The sequence below is a fragment of the Drosophila melanogaster genome, chromosome 3L, assembly GCF_000001215.4.
Source record: "Drosophila melanogaster chromosome 3L".
NCBI lineage: Eukaryota > Metazoa > Arthropoda > Insecta > Diptera > Drosophilidae > Drosophila > Drosophila melanogaster.
In genome coordinates, this window is record NT_037436.4 from 4,093,064 (window position 1) to 4,114,229 (window position 21,166).

The 21,166-nt window shown below is 45.4% G+C and overlaps 4 protein-coding genes and 1 long non-coding RNA gene across 12 annotated transcripts; 3 read left to right on the top strand and 2 right to left on the bottom strand.

The window, feature by feature from the left end:
* Nucleotides 1-143: 143 nt before the first annotated feature.
* Nucleotides 144-1,281, top strand: CG14990 (uncharacterized protein). The gene is made up of 2 exons (NM_139599.2): nt 144-253; nt 320-1,281. The coding sequence occupies exons 1-2, from the start codon at nt 176-178 to the stop codon at nt 1,208-1,210; spliced, it is 969 nt and encodes a 322-aa protein (NP_647856.2). The 5' UTR covers nt 144-175; the 3' UTR covers nt 1,211-1,281.
* Nucleotides 1,280-10,193, bottom strand: CG14995 (uncharacterized protein). Of its 7 annotated transcripts, NM_168059.4 has the most exons (10): nt 8,414-9,897; nt 7,717-7,782; nt 4,963-5,136; nt 4,444-4,741; nt 4,143-4,271; nt 3,841-3,915; nt 2,909-3,004; nt 2,573-2,811; nt 2,137-2,230; nt 1,280-2,059 (listed from the first exon to the last, which is right to left on the bottom strand). In NM_168059.4, exons 1-10 carry the CDS (start codon nt 8,491-8,493, stop codon nt 1,946-1,948), a joined length of 1,365 nt encoding a protein of 454 aa, NP_728935.1. In that variant the 5' UTR covers nt 8,494-9,897; the 3' UTR covers nt 1,280-1,945. The 7 variants fall into 7 exon arrangements, with proteins under 7 accessions (NP_728935.1, NP_728934.1, NP_001261397.1 ...); NM_168058.3 differs by lacking the exon at nt 4,143-4,271 and having other exon boundaries at nt 8,414-9,634; NM_001274468.1 differs by lacking the exon at nt 4,143-4,271 and having other exon boundaries at nt 1,280-2,083; nt 8,414-9,634.
* A 307-nt stretch (nt 10,194-10,500) lies between these two features.
* On the top strand, nt 10,501-14,053 carry Fit1 (Fermitin 1). 2 transcript variants are annotated; one of them, NM_139601.4, is made up of 2 exons: nt 10,501-11,055; nt 11,140-14,053. In NM_139601.4, the coding sequence occupies exon 2, from the start codon at nt 11,197-11,199 to the stop codon at nt 13,321-13,323; it is 2,127 nt and encodes a 708-aa protein (NP_647858.2). In that variant the 5' UTR covers nt 10,501-11,055; nt 11,140-11,196; the 3' UTR covers nt 13,324-14,053. The 2 variants fall into 2 exon arrangements, with proteins under 2 accessions (NP_647858.2, NP_728936.1); NM_168060.3 differs by having other exon boundaries at nt 10,501-13,619.
* Nucleotides 14,054-14,079: 26 nt separating this feature from the next.
* Nucleotides 14,080-14,407, bottom strand: lncRNA:CR45670 (long non-coding RNA:CR45670). The gene has a single exon (NR_124778.1). It is a non-coding gene; the product is annotated as a long non-coding RNA:CR45670 (long non-coding RNA).
* Nucleotides 14,408-15,122: 715 nt separating this feature from the next.
* Ack (Activated Cdc42 kinase) lies at nt 15,123-21,094 on the top strand. Its single transcript, NM_139602.3, has 3 exons — nt 15,123-15,920; nt 17,435-18,576; nt 18,642-21,094. Exons 2-3 carry the CDS (start codon nt 17,438-17,440, stop codon nt 20,722-20,724), a joined length of 3,222 nt encoding a protein of 1,073 aa, NP_647859.1. The 5' UTR covers nt 15,123-15,920; nt 17,435-17,437; the 3' UTR covers nt 20,725-21,094.
* The last annotated feature ends 72 nt before the right edge of the window (nt 21,095-21,166 follow it).

The window sequence follows — 21,166 nt, forward strand, 5'->3', positions numbered from 1 at the left end:
ATAGGAGTGCATGCGTATATTTTTCGTAGATATTATTCGCTCTCTTTTAGAAAATATATAAAGCTTAGTATGTATACTATCAACAGTGACTGATAAGCATGATTCCCGTCGAATTTTTAAAAGTGTCGCAGCTTCTGACTTTTAGTCGTTTGGAATTTGTGAGCTCAAGCAAACCATGCTCAAGAACTGGACAATAAATACGTTCCTTTTGGTTTCGTTTCTTTGTAGTGCGACTGGGCAAAATGAAGGAGGAGTATATAATATTTTTTGAAATATTTAATCAATATTTTATTCAATTCAATTAAAAAAAAAATTGTAGGCACCTGGAATATTCAACGGAATGTCATTCACGGAAAATCTTCAACCAGACCCAAATCAAGTTTGCGGCATGAGCAATCCAAATGGCTTGGTGGCCAATGTGAAGGTGCCCAAAGATTACTCCACACCTGGCCAATTTCCATGGGTGGTTGCCCTTTTCAGTCAGGGAAAATACTTTGGGGCCGGTTCTTTGATTGCCCCAGAAGTAGTCCTTACAGCGGCTAGCATTGTGGTGGGCAAGACTGATGCGGAAATTGTGGTGAGAGCAGGCGAATGGAATACGGGACAACGCAGTGAATTCCTACCGTCGGAGGATCGTCCGGTGGCCAGAGTTGTGCAACACAGGGAGTTTTCGTATTTATTGGGAGCCAATAACATTGCCCTTCTGTTCCTAGCCAACCCATTTGAGTTGAAAAGCCACATCCGAACCATCTGCTTGCCCAGCCAGGGAAGGTCCTTCGATCAGAAGCGCTGCTTGGTGACCGGATGGGGAAAGGTGGCATTCAACGATGAAAATTACTCAAATATCCAAAAGAAAATCGAACTGCCGATGATTAACAGGGCGCAGTGCCAGGATCAGTTGAGAAACACCAGATTGGGCGTCTCGTTTGATCTGCCTGCTAGTCTGATATGCGCCGGCGGCGAGAAGGATGCGGGAGACTGCCTCGGCGACGGAGGATCCGCTCTATTCTGCCCCATGGAGGCGGACCCATCGCGCTATGAGCAGGCTGGCATCGTTAACTGGGGCATCGGCTGTCAAGAGGAAAACGTTCCAGCAGTCTACACAAATGTTGAAATGTTTCGGGATTGGATCTATGAGCACATGGCCCAGAACTCCAACAGTGTTCCATTCGCTGCTGGTCAGTTACCATCGAACTATAAACAGGAATAAGCTTTTACATTACATTAAGCATTAATAATACATTAAAATAATAATACTCCTCGAAAGAGGCCATCTTCTGTTAATTTGTTTATTTTTTGCATTTTAGTTTCCAACGTAATCGTTAAAAAGAGAACGGCAAACATAAACTGGACGTGTTCATTGCATTTTAGGTAAATATATTAAAATTAAGGTTTAGCGTTATTTGCTTTTGCGTACAAATATTTAACAAAGTCATGAGTATGATTTCAACTAATCTTATTAAGAATCTAGGAAGATACATTGTGCTCCTTCGCCTTGGGCGACATTAGTTCGCTAGTCGATCTTCTCGAGTTAAGTACAAAAAAAGGGCTAGTTTTTGTGGTCTGTGCTTGGGATTGATTGGGTATCAAATGAACAGGATCTGGGATCAATAGGCGGATTATGTTCTAGCTTACTGTTTCGTTATGTGTTTACAATAGCAAAGTTCGTTACATAACAAAATGCTTACAAAAGTTGCTAGTTACACTATGACAGTTTTCAATTGGCAAGTATGAATCCTTATCCTCGTTAAGTATCTGATTTGTAATTGTTAATTGTTGCTTAAGACGTTAGTATAATATCAGTTTTCCCCTTTCCTCTCGCAACCCCTACAGCTGCTCGTGTCTTGTCTTTTATGTGTGTTCAGTTTTCCTGGTCATTTGTATTTTGCAACGCCGCTGAGGCGTTGGATTAGCTAATCGACATGCGATTAGAGAGTCGTCTTCATCATTCGTTCGCCAGCTCATCAATGCGACACCGCACAGCGTGCTCCAGAACCTCCAGACTGGCGTAGTCTAACTCCTTCACCAAACACAGCGCGGCGGAGAGAATATTTGAATTCTGCGAAAGCGGGATGCGATTCAGCTATAGGTCAACTTTATCAATGGTGGCCTTTTGGCTATACTCGTAAAACTCACCCTATTTATGGGCCTGCGATGGTAGCCCGAGTAGTGATTCATCACAGAGGCCGACAATGACGAGGTCCCATCACTATATCTTCCCTCGGGTCGCCTGAAAAATGTGTATGCATAAATTTATATTACCAATTTTTATTCAGATCGCTTAGCAAATAAACCAATTACTCTATATGCATACAACTGTTCTACAGTTTTCTGTACCAAAGTGTTTCACTTCGTGCAAATTACATAAACGAATCAATCGATTTTCAATAAAAATTGTATGCATACAGGTTATTTGTTTAAATGGCGCGCTTTTAACACATTTAAAAATAAACGAAGTACGTATTTAAAATAAACACAAGCTGCCTGGCTATCTGTGATATGTCGCGTTGTTTACACTTAATGAAATAAGCTAATAGCCACGACCACCAAATGACCTGGTCGATGACCTCACCTCGCCCTCGACCTGTCCTCCGGATCCCATTCGCCGCCGTTCTCCCGGGCACTGCCGTTACGATAGGGCGTCATCTCCGGACCTGCGCTGCGTCGCTGCGGCTGGTGCAACTGCTTCTGGCTGCCATAGGGATTGTGGTGCACCTGGGGCACCTGCTGGTGCTCCTCCCACTCGGTTAGGTCCGTCTGGCTGTGGCGGTAGTGCGCCGGGTAGGCGGGTCTGTCCGACTGGTAGTATTCCTGTACGAGAATGCGACAATTAGACAGTGTCATTTCCCTCAAGTGCCTTGGCTACATTCATGGCTACATCTCCAACACAGAGGCTGGCCAGTCTTACCTTCATCGAGTGCGCAGAAATGCTGGGCGGGAACGGCGTGGGCCGCACCTCCCTGTACGTGTGCGGACTACTCTCCTGGTCGGATCCCGGCGAGCGCTGCTCGTCGAGTCCGCGGGTGAGGCGTTAGTGGTGTGGTTTGCATTTTAGTTTTGGGTCGTTTTTAGTTGTTTTGGTTGTGCGTTGCAATTGGGATCAGTGCATGGTTGGTGAGAGAAGCAGCAGAAGAGAAACGTTAGATACGAGTTGATATCTCTCCCCCCCCCCTCCCCCACATCCACATCCCCAGTCCCCCGGGGGGGGCAATCCACACATGACAAATTGTTCAGCCAGTCATTTGGCGAGGGCTAATTCTCTACTGGTTCAGTGGTTTTTCGGAGGAACTAGCCCTTTCTCAGCACAGAGAGAAAATGTGTAATTAAAATGCAATTAGCTTAAAAATATTTAAATATTTATATCACATATTTACTAGCGTCATTCTACTTTCCGATCTCGTAAAGATTACAATACTCCCAACTATTTGGTTAAATATTTTCCCCACGTGCATGAATACATAAAGACCTATTTTATATGGCTCATTTTGGGCTTCTTGAGCCATCATGGTTCGTCCCCCAGTTCCCATCTCTCTGCACTCGATTCCAAAGTCAACCGAGTGACTTAACCCACAAAAGTCGTCAAACAGACGGGCGGCGGGGAAAGCAAGAGAACCATGCCATCGCGTGATGGCTATGCCCAGTCCCTAGCCCCATCTGAGTTCCACCTCCTCTCCACTCGAGTGTGACGAGCCCACACCCTCGAACCTCGAACATCGAACCTCGAAAATAGGGCCCCCCCCTAAAGTGGGCCCGCCCGGCTACACAAGCTGAATATTTTGTCATGTCGGATGCGGAGTGGGGCTGTTACACATGGTGTTATTTAGTAGTTGTGGATCTTACATCGTACTGGTGGTAGGAGGTGCGCTGCTCTTTGGTTATGGTGTTATACATGGGCGATGGCGGATGCACGGGTTCCTGGACAAAAAGCCGAAACAAGATTAGTGGGGATTTATGGCTAAGGTACCATAGGGGTATATAGACTAATCTCAGATCATTGCATTACACTCCTTTAGACATGTACCACCCATATACAAAAGAAACATGGAATTAAAAATCGAAACTAATACAGAGAAACAACCAAATAGATATAGCAAATGAAAAAAGGAAATCTCCCGACTCCCAACTAGCTGACCTCCCATTACCTTGGTGGGCGTGGGTGGCTGGGAACCCTTTAGCGGCTGAGCCGCCTGCACCTGGTAGAGATCGCTGGCACTGTGGCTGATGCTTCCTTCGCTGCTGTTTTTGACCAGCGGACTGGGCAACTGGGGCGGCTTGTTCGGAAATGCAGTGTTAATGGTAGTAGGTGGTGGTTCGGTGTTAACAGAAATAGACCAAAACGGGCGCAAGTGTTGATTACAGAGTTCATTGCCAAGGCAAGAGATTATAGCAGCTAAACCGGGGCGTGGTGTGTGAAAATCCACACAGACAATGGCAGCCACTTACCTCTTTCGTGGGAGTGGTGCAGCCGCGCTGCTGCTGCTGCTGCTGCTGTTGCTGCTGCTGATATTGCTGCTGCGGCGGCGGCGAGTGTTGCGGGTAGCTGTGTTGCTGCTGCTGCAGTATCTGCTGCGGCGATGATCGCCTCGACTGCTGCTGTTGCTGGTATGCATCCTCGTAGACCTCGTCCTCGGGTGCGGCGACTCCGCCTCCACGCAGCGCATCCTCCACCTCCTGCTGTGTGACCTCAACATTGTCGAGTTTCTTGAGGTTCGGCAGGGCGCGTAATACGATCGAACGATAGCTGTGATTGTGGTTAGACAGAGGTGAGACCGATTATTAGGGCTTCTCTACATACTATATAATACATACTATAATTTATGAACAACTAACTATTTATATGCTTTTCGAACAAAGAGCGATCTCATCGTTTGGCACGTTGACAAACGTTAATGCTTTTAGCCAGAATATATCACGTTTTATTGATAATAGATTACTATGAATTTATCCATTGAAGTTACTCACTTGGGACCCGCTCGTTCGCAGCAGGGATTTTCCTCCAGCCAGAGATTCCTGAGACTCGGAAGATTTTGTAGGTAGGCGATCTCGTTGATGTCAGAGATGCTGTTCTTGCGCAAATATAGCTCCTGCAGTTTGGTGCAATCCTCGAAGGTCGACAGCGTGCTGATCTTGTTGACACTGCAACAGAAGCATAAGATTTTAGGTTCAAGAAACTTTCTCTTTGGCGGGACAAAGGCGACAGCAAACTAACTGCCGTGACTCATGCTCAAAAGACACACAAAAGATTCTCCGGCAGCTGCGTGCTGGTCATTAACTCGTCGGATTCTTCGCAGAATACCCCACCAATAACAGTTAAAGAATCTCGGCAGGGGGAAAAGCTGATTGTCATCATTTGTCTTCGTCTAGGTCAGGTTTAAACCTCCCTCCCCATGTTCCGGGCGATACCCGCTTAGCACCTGAACTCCCAACAATGCTAATTACCCTCTGAAGTGGCCAATTGCCGATGGCCAAAAGCGTGCCATGATTTTGTTGCCCACCCAACTGATTGAATAGGTAAAGAAAATATATTTTTCTACACTGAGCGAATTGTATTTCCAAATTATCATAGATATGTAGAGAGAATCTCTCAATTCAATGAATTTCTATATACTTTCTATATACTCTTCTCCCTGTGTGGACACCTAAAACATCTTTTCCTATTTCGCAGTGTGGGAAATGGCAGAACCAACTGTCTAAACTTAGCCAGGAAGATCGCTAAATGGCACACGAGTGCATTGCCTTAGTGAATGTCTGGTATCTGGAATTCGTGGCACTATAAATAGTTCGCCAAATAAATCAGGCCAATCGGGAGTAGGACCAGAAGCAGGAGTGCCACTGCTTAAGTATGCATAATATCAATGTTTCCTCTGAAGAGTCAAGGTTATCTAGCACTTGAGGCCTACCACCGAATGTGGAAATAATATGGGAGGTAAAAAGAAAAGTGCTTGCAGCACGCAAGTCAAATCAATATGCACACTCATGCAACGCAGGGAAATGGGTAGGAAAATGGTAATGAGCAAAATGGGCGAGTATACTGCCAAGAAATGGAGACTACGCCAACGCATTTTACCTGAAGTATGGTAAACCAATCTGATTTATGGCTCATTCATTGCGAACACTACTCCACGCCTAGCACAACAAATGCTCCACAAAGCAGGGAACCCCACGTAAAACACTACTATCCATCGGTTTGAGACTGAAAGGTTTTCCTTGTATATTGTTTAACCACGTAAAGTAATGCAAACAGAGCAGACTTCTATAAGAAGTTATTGCCCTCGGGCTTACACGCTTGCCATGTCAATTTGTTATCAATTTATTCATTCACGTTTGTATATAGGAAACGCGTACCATTATCTATAGACTGATATATGTAGCTCTACGACAGTTGAGTAGTTCTCGATTGCGGTAATAGCTTCCTGATAATAGAAGTGCCTACAGAGCTATCAAGTTAATTCAGTTTCAAGAAGCAACCCAAAAGCTCTATTTTTTTGGCGAATTTAGGGCACAAAAATGTACTCAAGATAAGCTTCTATTATTTTAAGAACATATTGTTTACATATTTAGCAATGCAGTAGCAAGAAAAAATATTTTTTCAAATATCTAACAGACTTACATATATTTTTATATGACTCATTGAGAAATAAAGATACGAAAACAACTTGCCAAAAAAGGAGCACTTTTGCTTTTGATCAAGATCGGTGTCAATTCATGTTCAAGGTTATTTTATTTATACTTTACTTCACCCCATGAATATATATGATATCCATATTTGCTTAATGTTGGTTTTTTCTTATTCTGATAACTACTACACCTCCTTTGGGATTTCCTGTTTCTAATGAAATAAATATATAAGATCTAATTTCTGTTTAAGGTGCGATATCTACAACTTCAATACCATAATTATAGCTTCCTGTTCACTGGGTCGACATATTATTCGCTTCATCTGAAATAGCTGATTCGCCCATACCTAAATTATTATTTCCTGTTATTCTCACGGTTCTTTTCCCCTAAGTTCAATGCCAAATCTCCCTATAAGGCCACGAACTCTTGTATATATGCACCTCCATCTATATCTGTTTTATGCATAATTAAACGAATCGCAAGAGTCGAGAGTTTTCAGCACATTGCCAACAGATGACAGAAGTTTTTGGGGGGGTGAAATGGATTTCGGCGACCTTGGCAGTCAAAATGATTGTCGCCTTTTATGGCAAAAGTGGCGAAATCAGCAAAAGCAGCAGCAGCAGCAGCAGCACATGCAAACTTATCGAGCGACATGCAAGTACAACAAGTATCCAGCAGTACCAGATGAGGTACAAGGCACAGCGAGATACAAAAGTATCTAGCAGATACGAGTCATAACTATAGTATCTGCCCACTACGCAGTGTGGCCTACGCGACTTGGAAAAGTACGCGGCCAGTTGCTATTGCCAATTTGGGAGCTCCCACGACTTTTAGCTTATTTTCTGTAGTTTTCTGCGTCCCCAGCTTTTTGCATTAATTACGCGCTTGAGCGTGCCAAAGTATCTTTCGTATTTGAGCTTGCCTAATGATGGGGCGATGACATCACTGGAAAGCAAATATCTCGCTAGCTTTTTAATATATATATCTCTACCGCATTCTCTCGGCGGCGAGCCGCACACTTTGTATCAATCAAAAGGCACCGAGTCAGGAAATCAAAATGATCCTTATAGAAGAAATATTTCACGACTTGTGACTTACCTAAGAGCCAGAACTTCCACTCCACGCATTCGCTTGATGATGGACACATCGCTGAGATCACTGCCCCTGAAATAAGCACAGAATAGATGGCATTTTAATAAAGATAAATAATGTACAGTGGAGCCCTCTTAGCAGGCAACACGCTTATCGCAGATGGGTCAAGAGTTGGGGGCCCATCACGGAAAGTAGTTCAACTGCTTTTCACGCTTTTCCAACCGTTTTTCTCGAGGGGCGCGTGTTTTTCCAGTCCAGGAAATCGTGACTCGCTCCAAAGTGGACACTTCTAAACTGGTTAGAAGATTGCCCCTGGAATTGGGTCGAGTGAAAGCAGCCGGAGCGACCGAAGTGAGCAGCAAAGTGGGCAGATCCCCCAAACCCCAGACACCAGATCGCAGACCCATTCAACACAGATCGAAGCTTTCACTATAGTGGCTGCACCTGCCCCAGCACGATTAGCAATAGATCAATGCACAGGCGAAAATTAGATCGAAAATCGATGAAATTAACAGTGGGTTGAGTCTGAACAATAATAAACAATTAGTCGTCCTAACTTTGCTAAAGCATGATTAATATGCCGCTGACTAAAAATTTACAAACAATCTAGTTATTGCACTAATGCAAGCATTCCTTTCGTTATTCAGTATGATATGATGATATATTCTATAAATATTTCTAGTTATTTGGGCTGTCTACTTACCAGCAATTTAGCTTTTTGATCAGGGACAAATCGGATTGCTTGGCCCGCGCTATCACCATTTCCTCGGTGAGTCTCGACATTGTGTGTACTTGTGGCTGTGATGGTGATGGTGATGATGATGGCGATGCTGTTGCTCCAACTGGTGTTCAACTGACCCGTGGCCACAGGTGTGCCACTTGCAGATTCCGGCTATATAATGATTGTGTATTCACAGCCGATGGTTAAACGCGTATTTACTATAAGCCGCTTGTGAATGCCCAATTTTAGATGCCGAGAGGTGAGCAACAATGCAGTACAGTGAAATAGCTACAACAGGTTATGCCTTGTTGTGGTAAATAATTTCGTTTTTGCTTTTGCTGCTATTATTGTTGTAATCACTGGCGTGTCGTAGGCGTTGCTTTGTTGTTGCTGCAATTTGTTGTAATTACGTATGTCTTCCAGTCTTCAAGTTGCTCTGAGTTCGGGTTTATCAACCGCTTAATGTTGGTGTATTTGCTGTAGTGTGGCTCCTTTCCACAGCTACAATATTCGTTAATTGCCAAAAACGTTAGGATTTATCGTTAAGGGACCGAACAAAATGAAAATTTCTTGTGCTTTTCGGTTTTTTTCAACTGACTAAAATTTCGATGCTAGACTGCTGTTTTGCTATTGTATCTGATGTTTTGTATCTCGAATCTCCTGCATGGATGAATAAGCCGCTCGGGTTGTTGCGCCGCGCTTTTTTTTATTATTGTTACGAGTATGTATATGAACGTAACACACCGCTTAACTACACTATGTATATGTGTGTAACTCAATTGTTGCTTTCATTCTGTGGTACGGGAGTTTGTCAAATTTTTACATTGCTGCATCGATTTTTTCGTGCCGAGATGTTTTTGTCCGAGAACTTGTGGGTGTGTGTCTTATTTCGAATTTCTTAACGATATGACTATTTGAAAAACCCTGGGCCGGCACTTTCAATTCGAAACTGACAGTAGTACGCGCAGCTAACTTGATTAAACGAAATTCCGACTTTTTCAGTTCCGATTTTCCTATTTTCCATGCACCGTTTTTCGTATCTCGCTCTCTTACAGGTATGTGTGTATGGGCACGCGAAAGTGTATGGGTGGGTGCCAGAGCGAGAAAGCAGAGACGCGCGTGTTTTACACAATACTGCACTATTATACACTATTAGTTGTTTTTTCGAATACGTGCGCTCGGCTCAACGGCGAAAAACAATCTGGGGGCTTTGAGGCCTCTTTAGCCGTTCAACTGGAGCTTTCATTGTCTTTGTTTACGAATGCGGTGTGGAGAAAAAGAGCGGAAAGAGCGAAACAGCGAGAGAGGAGGAGAAAAACCAGTATTGTTTTTATATATGCATGTACTTTTGCTTTATAACAAATTAGTTAACTGGAACATGCGTTAATTTAAATTGATATTCATAATAGCAGATTTGCTTTCTACTAAAATTATTAAAACAACAGAACTATATTTTTCGTTACGATAACTTAGAGATGACCATTGGGCCGGTGTGACCCCCATTTCTGGAAAAAAATAAATATCGATACACTTTTCATATTTGTACCCTCATTTTAAAATATGTGCTTACTGTTAACATGTGGTTACGTTAATAATGTTTCGGCCTTTGATATTTTTGCTTAGTATTAATATGACAGTTCCTTTCTCGTCCTGGGCCACAGGTACGTATGGAATAAGCCAATTCGAAGAAATAAATGAGGAACAATAGTGCCAATCTCCACGACTTCATTGTTCTTTGCCTGTCCGATATTATGATACAATACAATTGATACAATACAATAGATTGCCATACACAAATTCGTTTCAAGTCGAATACGAATTATATTAAATCATGCGAATCTAATGTATTAGGTATGCCCTATCCACGGTTCAATTGTGAAAGTAGAATTTATAAGAATGTATGGTGGTTAATATCTCTTGCAGTAAGTTTAATAACAAAAAACTAAGCACGAGAATTAACGGTAAATGGTATTGCTTAATTTTCGATGTAATTTTTAACAAAATTTAAACTATACTTCTTACCATCCGTTCCGATAAGTTCGATTTCGCTGGCGCGAACCATCGATATGCGCAGACAAACGGTCATACTGCTCTGCTGCTGGTTTATTTATAAATTAATTTCTCTCTATCTCGGCTCGTTCGCTTTGTCTCGTCGCCCGCGACGTGTTGTTTTGTGAAAATTTGCATCGCATTTTTGAGCGCGTGCATTAGTGTTCGTCGGTGTGTTGATGTGCGAGGAAAAGAGCGAGGAAAACGCTGCGAATTGCGATTGCTAGAGAGATCGGGAAAACAAAACATCCCAAGCAGCAGCAAGCAAGCCATCAAAATCGTAACCTTGGGCGTGTGTTAATCAAGTGATCCGTACATCCCCGCCTCTCCCCCCCTTTTATCATCATACATACCACCACCATCTCTACATCCAACGATTTTGATCTGGATTACTCGGCTTGTTGGATTGTTGGGTCTGTTTCGCTGGCGTTTCTGTTTCCGTGCAAACATCTGGCGAGATAAGGGCCTATATAGTTTCGCCACCGCCACAGTCGCAGTCCCCCCCTCTCCGCTCCCCGCCAGCCAACGACAACGACAAGAACAACAAAAACTTGGTTGCAAAAACGGTGCTGAACGTAAGTTGAATTACGTCATCGTTTCGAGGGCAAATTTAGACTCTGATTGTGCCATATATATACACTATACAAATATACCCGCAGTTATAGTTTCGCCTTTGGACAGAAGAGACGCCCGCGCATCGGAACTTTTAGCGAAAGATGATTCATGTGGGCGAAAATACGTGGAACCTGCGGATCCTCATCACGGATCTGCAGGTGGAGAAGACGCTGCGCGTGAAGGGTGACCAGCACATTGGCGGCGTAATGCTGAACCTGGTGGATCCGGAGTTGCCCAAGGATTGGTCCGATCACGCCCTGTGGTGGCCCGCCAAGAATATCTGGCTGACCAGGACGCGGTCCACTTTGGACCAGGCCGGAGTTCAATCGGATTCCTTTCTGCACTTCACGCCCATGCACAAGACACTGAGGGTGCAGATGCCCGATCTTCGTTATCTGGACTACCGCGTCAACTTTTCGGCCAAAACTTTCGGAGCCGTTGTGAGCTTGTGCAAGGACCTGGACATTCGCTATCCGGAGGAACTGTCTTTCTGCAAGCCCCTGGAACCGGAGCATCTGAAGAAGAACTTCTCCAAGCTGCCGCAGCGAAAGATTCCGGTGGCGGAGGCAAATGGAATCGCATACGTGCAGCCAGCGCTGGACACCAACTCCTTTGTCCCGATCACAGGAGCCTATAACGGTAGCAATGGCAGCCTGGATCGCTCGCACAATGGCAATCTGCTGTGCGCTCCGGCTTCACCGTATACCCGACGGGCAGCCACTGCTCCGGGAACACCCATCAGCTCGCCCACGGGCACCTGGAAGCACAACTCCACTGGCTATGCTAGCTACGATTCCAACTCTAGTTTCGGAGACCTCCAGGAGAATCTGGCCATGTCGCCAAGGTCGCCCAGTCCGGATGTACGAGCACGCTTGGTTCGACCCAAGTCCCGGGTGGAGAAAGCCCGTCTCAACGTGGGATGGTTGGACTCGTCCCTTTCCATCATGGAGCAGGGAGTTAGGGAGTATGACACTCTGTGCCTGCGCTTCAAATACTTCACGTTCTTCGATCTGAACCCCAAGTACGACCAAGTGAGGATCAATCAACTGTACGAGCAAGCCAAATGGAGCATTTTGAACGAGGAATTGGAACCCACCGAGGAGGAGACCCTCATGTTTGCCGCCCTGCAGTTCCAGGTGAATCATCAGACGGATCTGCATCCCCCAGGCATCGATTCCGGAATAGATACCTCCAGTCAGGAGACTGGCGGCGAGGACGACATTGACTCCGCTCTCAACGAGCTGCAGATCACACTCGAAGGACCAGGAGGTGGCAAGGATCAGGGCAACATCACCAGGATACCAGAGCTGTCGGACTATTTGAAATTCCTCAAGCCTCAAAGGTTCACCCTTAAAGGATACAAGCGCTACTTCTTCACCTACAGGGATCTGCATCTGCACCTTTACAAATCGCAGGATGAGTCCAGGCGGGGAGCTCCCACCATCAGCATCAATTTGAAGGGCTGCGAGGTGACGCCCGATGTTAACCTGGCCCAAGGAAAGTTCGCCATCCGTCTGGAAGTTCCGTCAGAGATCAGAAATGGTCCGAACAGTGAGGTCTGGGTGAGATGCGACAACGAAGAGCAGTACGCCAAGTGGATGGCAGCCTGTCGTCTGGCCGCCAAGGGTCGCTCTCTAGCCGATAGCTCTTACGACAGCGAAGTTAGCAGTATTCGCTCGCTGCTGCAGATGCAGAAACCCGCCCAGGGAGCTCCGCTCACCGTCAACCCGCGAAGTGTTGAGCCCATGGATTACCTATCGCCCAAAATGATGCGCAAACTATCCAGCAAGGCGGTGCAGAGGATCCTAGAGGCCCATGCCAACGTTCGCCAGCTGAGCTTAATGGACGCCAAGATGAAGTACATCCAGGCTTGGCAATCTCTACCAGACTTCGGTGTTACTCTCTTCATCATCAAGTTCGATGGACACAAGAAGGAGGAGCTGTTGGGCGTGGCCAACAATCGTATCATGCGCATGGACCTCAACACCGGCGATCACATAAAGACCTGGCGCTACAACACAATGAAGGCCTGGAATGTTAACTGGGGCATCAAGTGCATGATGATTCAGCTGCAGGACGAGAACATCGTCTTCTCCGTGCAGTCGGCCGACTGTAAGGTGGTGCACGAGTTCATCGGCGGCTACATATTCATGTCCATGCGATCCAAGGAGAACAACCAGACGCTGAACGAGGAGATGTTCCACAAGCTGACGGGCGGCTGGTCGTAAACGGATTGGCGCAGTCTGGAGCATTGGACTGGAGTCTTGAGTGCCAAGCACAAACCTCGTCGCATGTTCTACAGTTTTATCTACATATATTTACCTAATGTAGGGTGCGTTGATTTATGGGTTGACTGGTAATCTGTGGACCACACCAAGCAACTTCTTCGTAACTCTAGTTGTTAGTTTCTCAATGTTTTTTTTCTGTTCGGTTTATCAACCTAAATACGTATATATTTTGTAAACAACTTTGACGGACTAGTGTCCGACACCAGAAGTTGGTTTTCTTTTGTCGGCATTTACCTAAAAAAAAAAATAATTAACTTTATAAGTATAAGTCTCTTAAATTTGTGTTGTCCAAGTTGTCCAAGAAGTTGTCCAACGATTACCTACATTTTTAATCAACCCAGTCAGTCAACCCACCCAAATCGAAAGCGTTCGTGTATAAGTGTTAATGGAAATGGAATTCTAGACTAATAACAATCACCACGCTGATAACGATTATGATAACGATGTTGTGCCTTCGCCAGAGCAATCTTAACCCAAAACAAGTCCAAGTCAATGTCCTGTGTTCTCTGTGTTGTCTGTTTCTAACACAGCGTTAAAGTTACACTACTTAAGTCCATTTTTTACCACACTTGTGCGGACTTGCGCGACTAACCCGCAGTTTTATATATTGTATATTTATTAAACAAATTAATAAGCAGAATAAATTATTTTATATGTTTTTAATGACCGTAAATGGTGGCTGGCTTGTTTGTTTTTACATATGCATTCCACTGGCAGTTGGTAACCCGAGTCCACTGGGATTACTCATCCAACTTTTATTGACGCGCTGTGTGCTTCTGAGGGGCGTTGATGCAACAGTCAACGCGTTTAATATAAAGCACGGGTATTGTTATTAATAACAGCGCACTCAATTGGATTGATAAGCGCACCACGGCGTTGTACAGTGGGTATATATGGGGATTCGAGATTATAGGCGTGCCGTGCTACGCCATTGATTGATGGCCGCGACCCAAAGCTACGTATGTGCCTCGGAATGGGGCAACTTCTCACGCAATGGCTGGCGAAATCTTCAATTTGATTTAATTTAACGGGGTGACTCTTAATAAGGAAAATGCCAGATATGAATAGCGCATGACAAATAAATACCACTTCCAAGTATTATCTATAATCAAAAAAAAAAAAAAATGCATTTTAATATTTGCTACAGTCGTAAGTACTTACATTACTAATGTAAGCTGACTTTAGTAAAAAAAAACTATGATTAATGCAATCAGCGCCCACATAAAACCGAATTCTTATAATTCAACATTTGAATCACAAGATGATAGAAACAAATTTGTTTTTAAATGTTCTGCACTCCTGTGATAAAAATTGACATGATTAATATAGAAACAATTTTAAGGAATGAAAAAACAAGCATTTCACATTTATCTTCTCTAAAGAAAAATAATACTTCTTGACACTTGCACAAAAAGATTTAAGTAACAGGGATAATACAATTTTTTTTGGAATCTATTTTAATCACGATTAAATGAAATAGAAATGAATTTGATTTAGTTACATATGTAAAATATTTACAAGAATTTTATAAATTAAATGTGTTACTTCGATAATTTACCACTTTCACAAAGTTATATATTTACGTATATTTTTATGTTTAAATGTTAGTAAATATTAAATCATATTTTTAAATCGTAACAGTAAATAACTTAAATACTCGATATAAATTATCGATATTCAGAATTATGATTTGAGAAACATCGGTTATATTTAACATTCATCGCGTTTTGTTCCATCACCACTGCATCAGCTGCTTGAAAAAATACCAAAAGTGTTTGGCCGTCGCGCATTTTCAATTGCAAATTAAGCGCAGCTAACTGCGATTAACGACGATGTTTCCGCATTAGAAAGAAAATCAAGCTGATTTCAGCGAGTTAACATATTGAAAAAGTAAAGAATTCTCGCTCTTTTCGGTTCTTCGTGGCACCTGCGATTTGCGTTGCTGTTTTTTTCGTGCATTTCGATTCGTACACACGCACACATACACCCAGACCCAAACGGCCGTGCAGCGAATGCGTGTGTGTGTGAAATTGTGCAAAAACGTGAAACGATCGAGTGGGATGGTCGGTGGGGGAGGGGCTGAGCGCTGTTGAAAGCGGAATATTCATTGTTTTCTCGTGTGTGCACTATAAATTAATATTTACGTGTCTGCGTCATGAGGGGACCACTAACCGCCCGCCATCAAAATCAGCAGCCAAGCAGACAGCTGCTCATTTGGCGAGTGTAAACAAAGCAGCCAACACACACACACACACACGCACGCATACAATCGTTTACATTGCGGCGACTGCGACGCCAACTGCGCTGTCTTCAACTCGAATATCGAATTTCACATCTTTAAGCCAGAAATCTCCATATCCACCGCATAAACCACTTCCATCTGCCGCAACATCTTTTGTCTGGACAACCTGTTCGCTTACAGACAGGAAGTTTGCCAATTTTCTCAAGTTTAGCCAAGTGCAGCGACTGCGACGTCCGCGTTGACGTCGACGCTCCTCAGCCAGCGTCGCAGCAGCTGCGCAGCTGTTTAATATTCGGTGAGTATTTCGAAAAACAAAGAAAAACCCTTTCCAGCCAAACACCCGGTGGAAATGTTGTACAAATGTCCAACAAAATAATAGTGAATGGAACTAGCCGCTTCGTGGAATTCGGGGTGTGATAGCTGTGGTACAGTAGAACCCCCGTACGCGGACCCCAACTAAACTTAATTTTATTTCTTAAACTTAAAGTTATTTGCCATGAAATTGAGCTAAATAAATAATACTTCTTATGATGATAGGATACAATGTTAGCCGAAAATATTAAATCGAAGGGTAATTTAACTGGGTTTTGTTTTGAATCGCGGAAGTACGGCTGTATTTATTTTTAGATACACAATGCCAGCGTTTGTACCTGGGTTATTTCTGTACCTTAAAGTCACCATTTTCGAGTATATGCACATATGTGTAGTTAACGACAGATGCCGCGTTACGGACGTTCGACTGTATCTACATACGACACAGCTGATGGACTGGCAACCTGCTCTCAACTGGGCGTTGTTGTCTCGTTGGACATCTCTGTGTGGCTCTCGCATCCGCTAAGTTCCAGTTTCCGCCCGAATAATTAGTCAAACTGTCGCCGCAAAGTGTAAATTCTATTATTCGCTCCTTAACAATAGACATTAGCAATCTGGCTATCATTTTGTTCATCCCAAGGGGAATCCCATGGGGCGTGCATATCGGTTACATTCTGTGCCTGCATCTGCTCACCTTTTATTGCGGTCTATTTATAAACTCCACTTCAGCACGCGCCAAAGTTCAAGCCGCATTTCCTGAGATCCCGAACCACCTACTTCTTCCTATATATGTACACAGATACATATGTATATGTATCTCTTCTTAGTGATAGGGTTCGAAGGGTGACGCAATGCGTTTACAGGGATTGCCAAGAAAACGTGACGTCATGTGGGGATATGTTTACACAAATCCACTTTTGTATGCATTGGCCCCCTTGGAAGCAGCCATAGATTCAACACGTATGTCGCCTGACGGATTCGTGGAATTAAATAAATGGCTTATCTAGAAACCAGCTTACTTCCGCTTAATAGACGAGCATGTGAACTTGGATTTTATATTAAGTATTTTTTAATGAGGCAATAGATTATTGTTTATATAATTATTGTTGAAAAAAGAGAATAGAACTATATATCAGGATTTAATGAATACTACTACTTTTACAAACCTCTGATCAATCGATGTATATACGTATATTAATTCAATTAGCTATTAAAAACTACGGTTTCGAAATATTTTATTGCGTCAGAAATCACTGAACCCCATTGCTTCACCTTTTGTTAATGACAAGATATGGAATTGCATTGGCGGTCCATAAATGTTGCGCACTTTCTCTGTTCCCTGACCATTTAATCGCATATGGCAAGTGGATACATACATACATATTAAAATACGTGATTGCGCGATTGACCCAGTACCCTTGACCACAGTTCATTCACCGATCACTATGTTGTTGAGATTGCCTTCAACTTATTGTGTTTCGTTTTGCGTCCCCTCAGGAAATGACCTCCACTTCGGCGGTGGATGGTGGGCTCGGGAGCGAGACGGCCTGGCTGGAGGATCTGCTGCGGGAGGTGCAGCTGGAGCAGTTTCTGGACAGGATACGGGACGACCTACAGGTGACCCGGCTGGCGCACTTCGACTACGTGCTACCTGACGATCTGGAGCGATGTGGTCTGGGGAAACCGGCTATTCGACGGCTGATGGAGGCAGTGCGGAAAAAGAAGGCCCACCAGTGGCGCAAGAACATCCTGTCCAAACTAATTGGCGGTGGCAAGCAACCCTCGTCCAAGAAGCAGTCCTCCGCCGCCCGGGAATCCAGTCAGGGCAATGGCACCCAGCTTACCTGCCTTATCCACGAAAAGGACATCACAATGGGACTGAAACTGGGCGACGGATCATTCGGTGTGGTGCGTCGCGGCGAATGGAGTGCTTCGCCGGCGGGCAAGGTCATCCCGGTGGCCGTCAAGGTGCTGAAGTCGGACAACCTCACCCAACCGGGCATCATCGATGACTTCTTCCGCGAGGTTCAGGCTATGCACGCCCTGGATCATGCGAATCTGGTGCGGCTTTACGGCGTCGTCTTATCCCAGCCGATGATGATGATTACAGAGCTGGCGGAGCGCGGGTCGCTGCTGGATACGTTGCGAAAACAATGCCGCCACACCTCGCTGACCATCATCTGGAACTGGTCGGTGCAGATTGTGACTGGCATGGCCTATCTGGAACAGAAGCGCTTTCTACATCGCGATCTGGCATGTCGGAATGTCCTCCTGGCAGCTGGAAACAAGATCAAGATCGGAGATTTTGGCCTAATGCGTGCCTTGCCCCAAGAGGATGATTGCTATGTGATGTCTGAGCATAAGAAGGTGCCTTTTCCCTGGTGCGCTCCTGAATCGCTGCGCTTCCGGCAGTTCTCGCACGCCTCTGACACCTGGATGTTTGGCGTGACGCTGTGGGAGATGTTTAGCTTTGGCGAAGATCCATGGGTGGGACTCAATGGATCGCAGATCCTGCGCAAAATCGATCGCGAAGGCGAGCGACTGCATCAGCCGGATGCCTGTCCACCGGACGTTTATGCTATGATGCTGCAATGCTGGGATAAAACTCCAGCAGAGCGACCCACTTTTGCTGCTCTCAAGTAGGTTCCCCTTGTTGTTTATATTTGTAATTCATATTCATCTAATACGTATCCTTGTTTTGCAGAGAATATTTGGCCAGTATGTCGCCTCCTGTGATGCGTGCTTCCCGAAGTCACCACGAGTCCAAGGGACTGCAGATCGAGCCTGGCGACACAATCGCCATTATCGATGGACGGCACGAGCTGAAATTGATAAAGGGCCAGAACCAGCGAACATTCGATATAGGAATCTTTCCCAGAAACCTACTGGAGCAGCGCAAAGTGGGTGCTGCCGGAGATGTGGTAATGCGAAGCAGCGTTGGAAATGGTTCGTCGTCTTCGCCATTCGGCTTTTGTTGGGGCGGAGCAGCTGCAATGGCCAACGGAGATGATCGACAGCGAAAGTGTGCCTCGATGACAAACCAGCCCCATGCCAAGGAGCGCAAGTCCACGTCCAGCAAGCAGTTTGCGTACAACAAACTGGTTAATGATTCCGCTACTGGTCTTCAGCGACGAAATGCAGTGAAGCACAAAGGAGTGGTGGTGGGCCCGCAGCGTCCTCCGCCGCCACAATTTCAACAGGAGGGCATACTCATCGACATCTCGCCCGATATGCGACCCATAGCCGAAGCTGGAACAGGAGGAGCTAAGGGAGCAGGCGATAGTTCCTCACTGCAGGCGGACAGCTCGTTTTGCATACTAGACGCTCCCATAGATGTGCCCACTTATGCCGGCTCCAGTGGATCGGGGGATCTTAATGTCTCGCCCACGTACTACAATGAGCAGCCGCAGTTCGACTTTGATCCGGCCAAGATGACAGCTTCACCAGGGCGCCTGCAACCGCCGCCGTACCAGATGCCACCAACTTACTCGAATACAATGGAGTTTGTCCAAAAACGAGACCTTCACCAACAGCAGCTAGCGACGCCTGTAAGGGAGCGAGATCCCTTCGACACCACAAACGTTGAAACGACTGTGGCACTCTACTCGAATTTCAACCAGTCTCTGGAAGCAGCTTCTCCACCAGCACCGATTTATAATAGTCCTTCGGTCAGGAAGAGCCTTTTCGGTGGCTCCAAGTCGAATAAAGAAAACATACCTGCCCTGGAATCAGCGGCTATGCAGCTAAATCTCAGTAATCTTACATTGGAGCGACACGACGCCACCTGCATTCAGCCAGTGGAGCCTGTACCTGCTCCTCCTGGTGATGGAGTACTGCTGGACAAGTCCTTCATCGCCGAACTGGAGAAGGACATGTACAGCAACGGGCAAAACAGAGCGCAGGAGGAGTACCAGCGCAATTCTACGCAGATGTATGCCAGCAAGGATATGGTGTATAAGCAGAATCTCACACCCTTAAAGAACGGTGCAGCACCCGGGTCAGTTCACTCGAATCATTCCAGTCCCTCTTCGACCGCGTCGCCCAAGCAGAACAATGTGGAGGCAGCAGCTGCTGCGGCAGCTACCACGCAAAGTGTGGTGAATCGTATTTGGTATGAGCAAGTGGCGTCCACGCAGTCCGAGTACTATGCCCAGCCGCCGACAGAGCAGGCAGAGGAGCAGATCTACCAAAACCATCGCCACCAGCAGCAGCAGCAGCAGGAGTTGAACCATTCGTTTGTTGCAATATCCAATCGAGTGGTGGCACCCAAAAACAATGCGTACTCCTCAACCGCCTCGCTGTACGATGCAGTGGCGGCCAGCACGGCGGGCTCCACATACTACGGCCAAGTGCCGAATGGCAGTGGAGCTGTTCTGTACGATGAAGTGACTCAGGATGACTACCTGCGGCCAACGCGACCAGCTCCATTGGCGCCACCTCCTCTCTCCGCGCAGCAGATCCAACGAAGGATGGAGAAGATGCGGCTGCAGCAACAGCAGCAGCTGGACGGAGCCCATCAGCTGTATGCGCCAGTGCCCTCGGACTACGGTCGCGAGCAGGAGAAGCTCCAGCAGCTAATGCAAGAGCTGGGCAGCTCCGCGGTGGAGCAGGATGTGCGCAATGCACTGCGTGCGGCCAGCGGAGATGTTGGACTAGCCACGCGGCACTACAAAATCGACCAACTGGCGAGGCTTGGGGTGGCTGGGCGACCACAGTGCGAACAGGCGCTGCAGCAGACCAACTGGAGCTTAGAGGTGGCAGCTGAACTACTACTGAATGCCGGCTAAACCCACAAACTACAACCATGTATTACCGCCTCGAATGTAATTGCTTTAGTTTTACGTGCTGAATATTCTTTTAAACTTAGCTAACGATGTATCGAATCTTTATCAAAATACTCCTAGGTGAATGCGCGAATGCAAACACATTGTCAACGACTGTACAATTTGTTCTATTTAATGTAAGCGATCGTATAAAATTATTTTATAATTGTTATTCGATGTCCGCATTTTCTGAGATGCCCCGAATATTTTATTCACACTCGAAATTGAATCTTTCGAATGAAGACCTCGGTTCGCTTCGGCCGGTTAAGGTCAAAAATGTCAAACGTATGCAACAATTCATTTGTTTATCGAATAAATTATATGAAATTGTTACAAAACACGGCACTTTTTTTAATTTGCAACCAAAAAGGTAAGTTACACTAACTCGACTGCTAAATGGAAATAG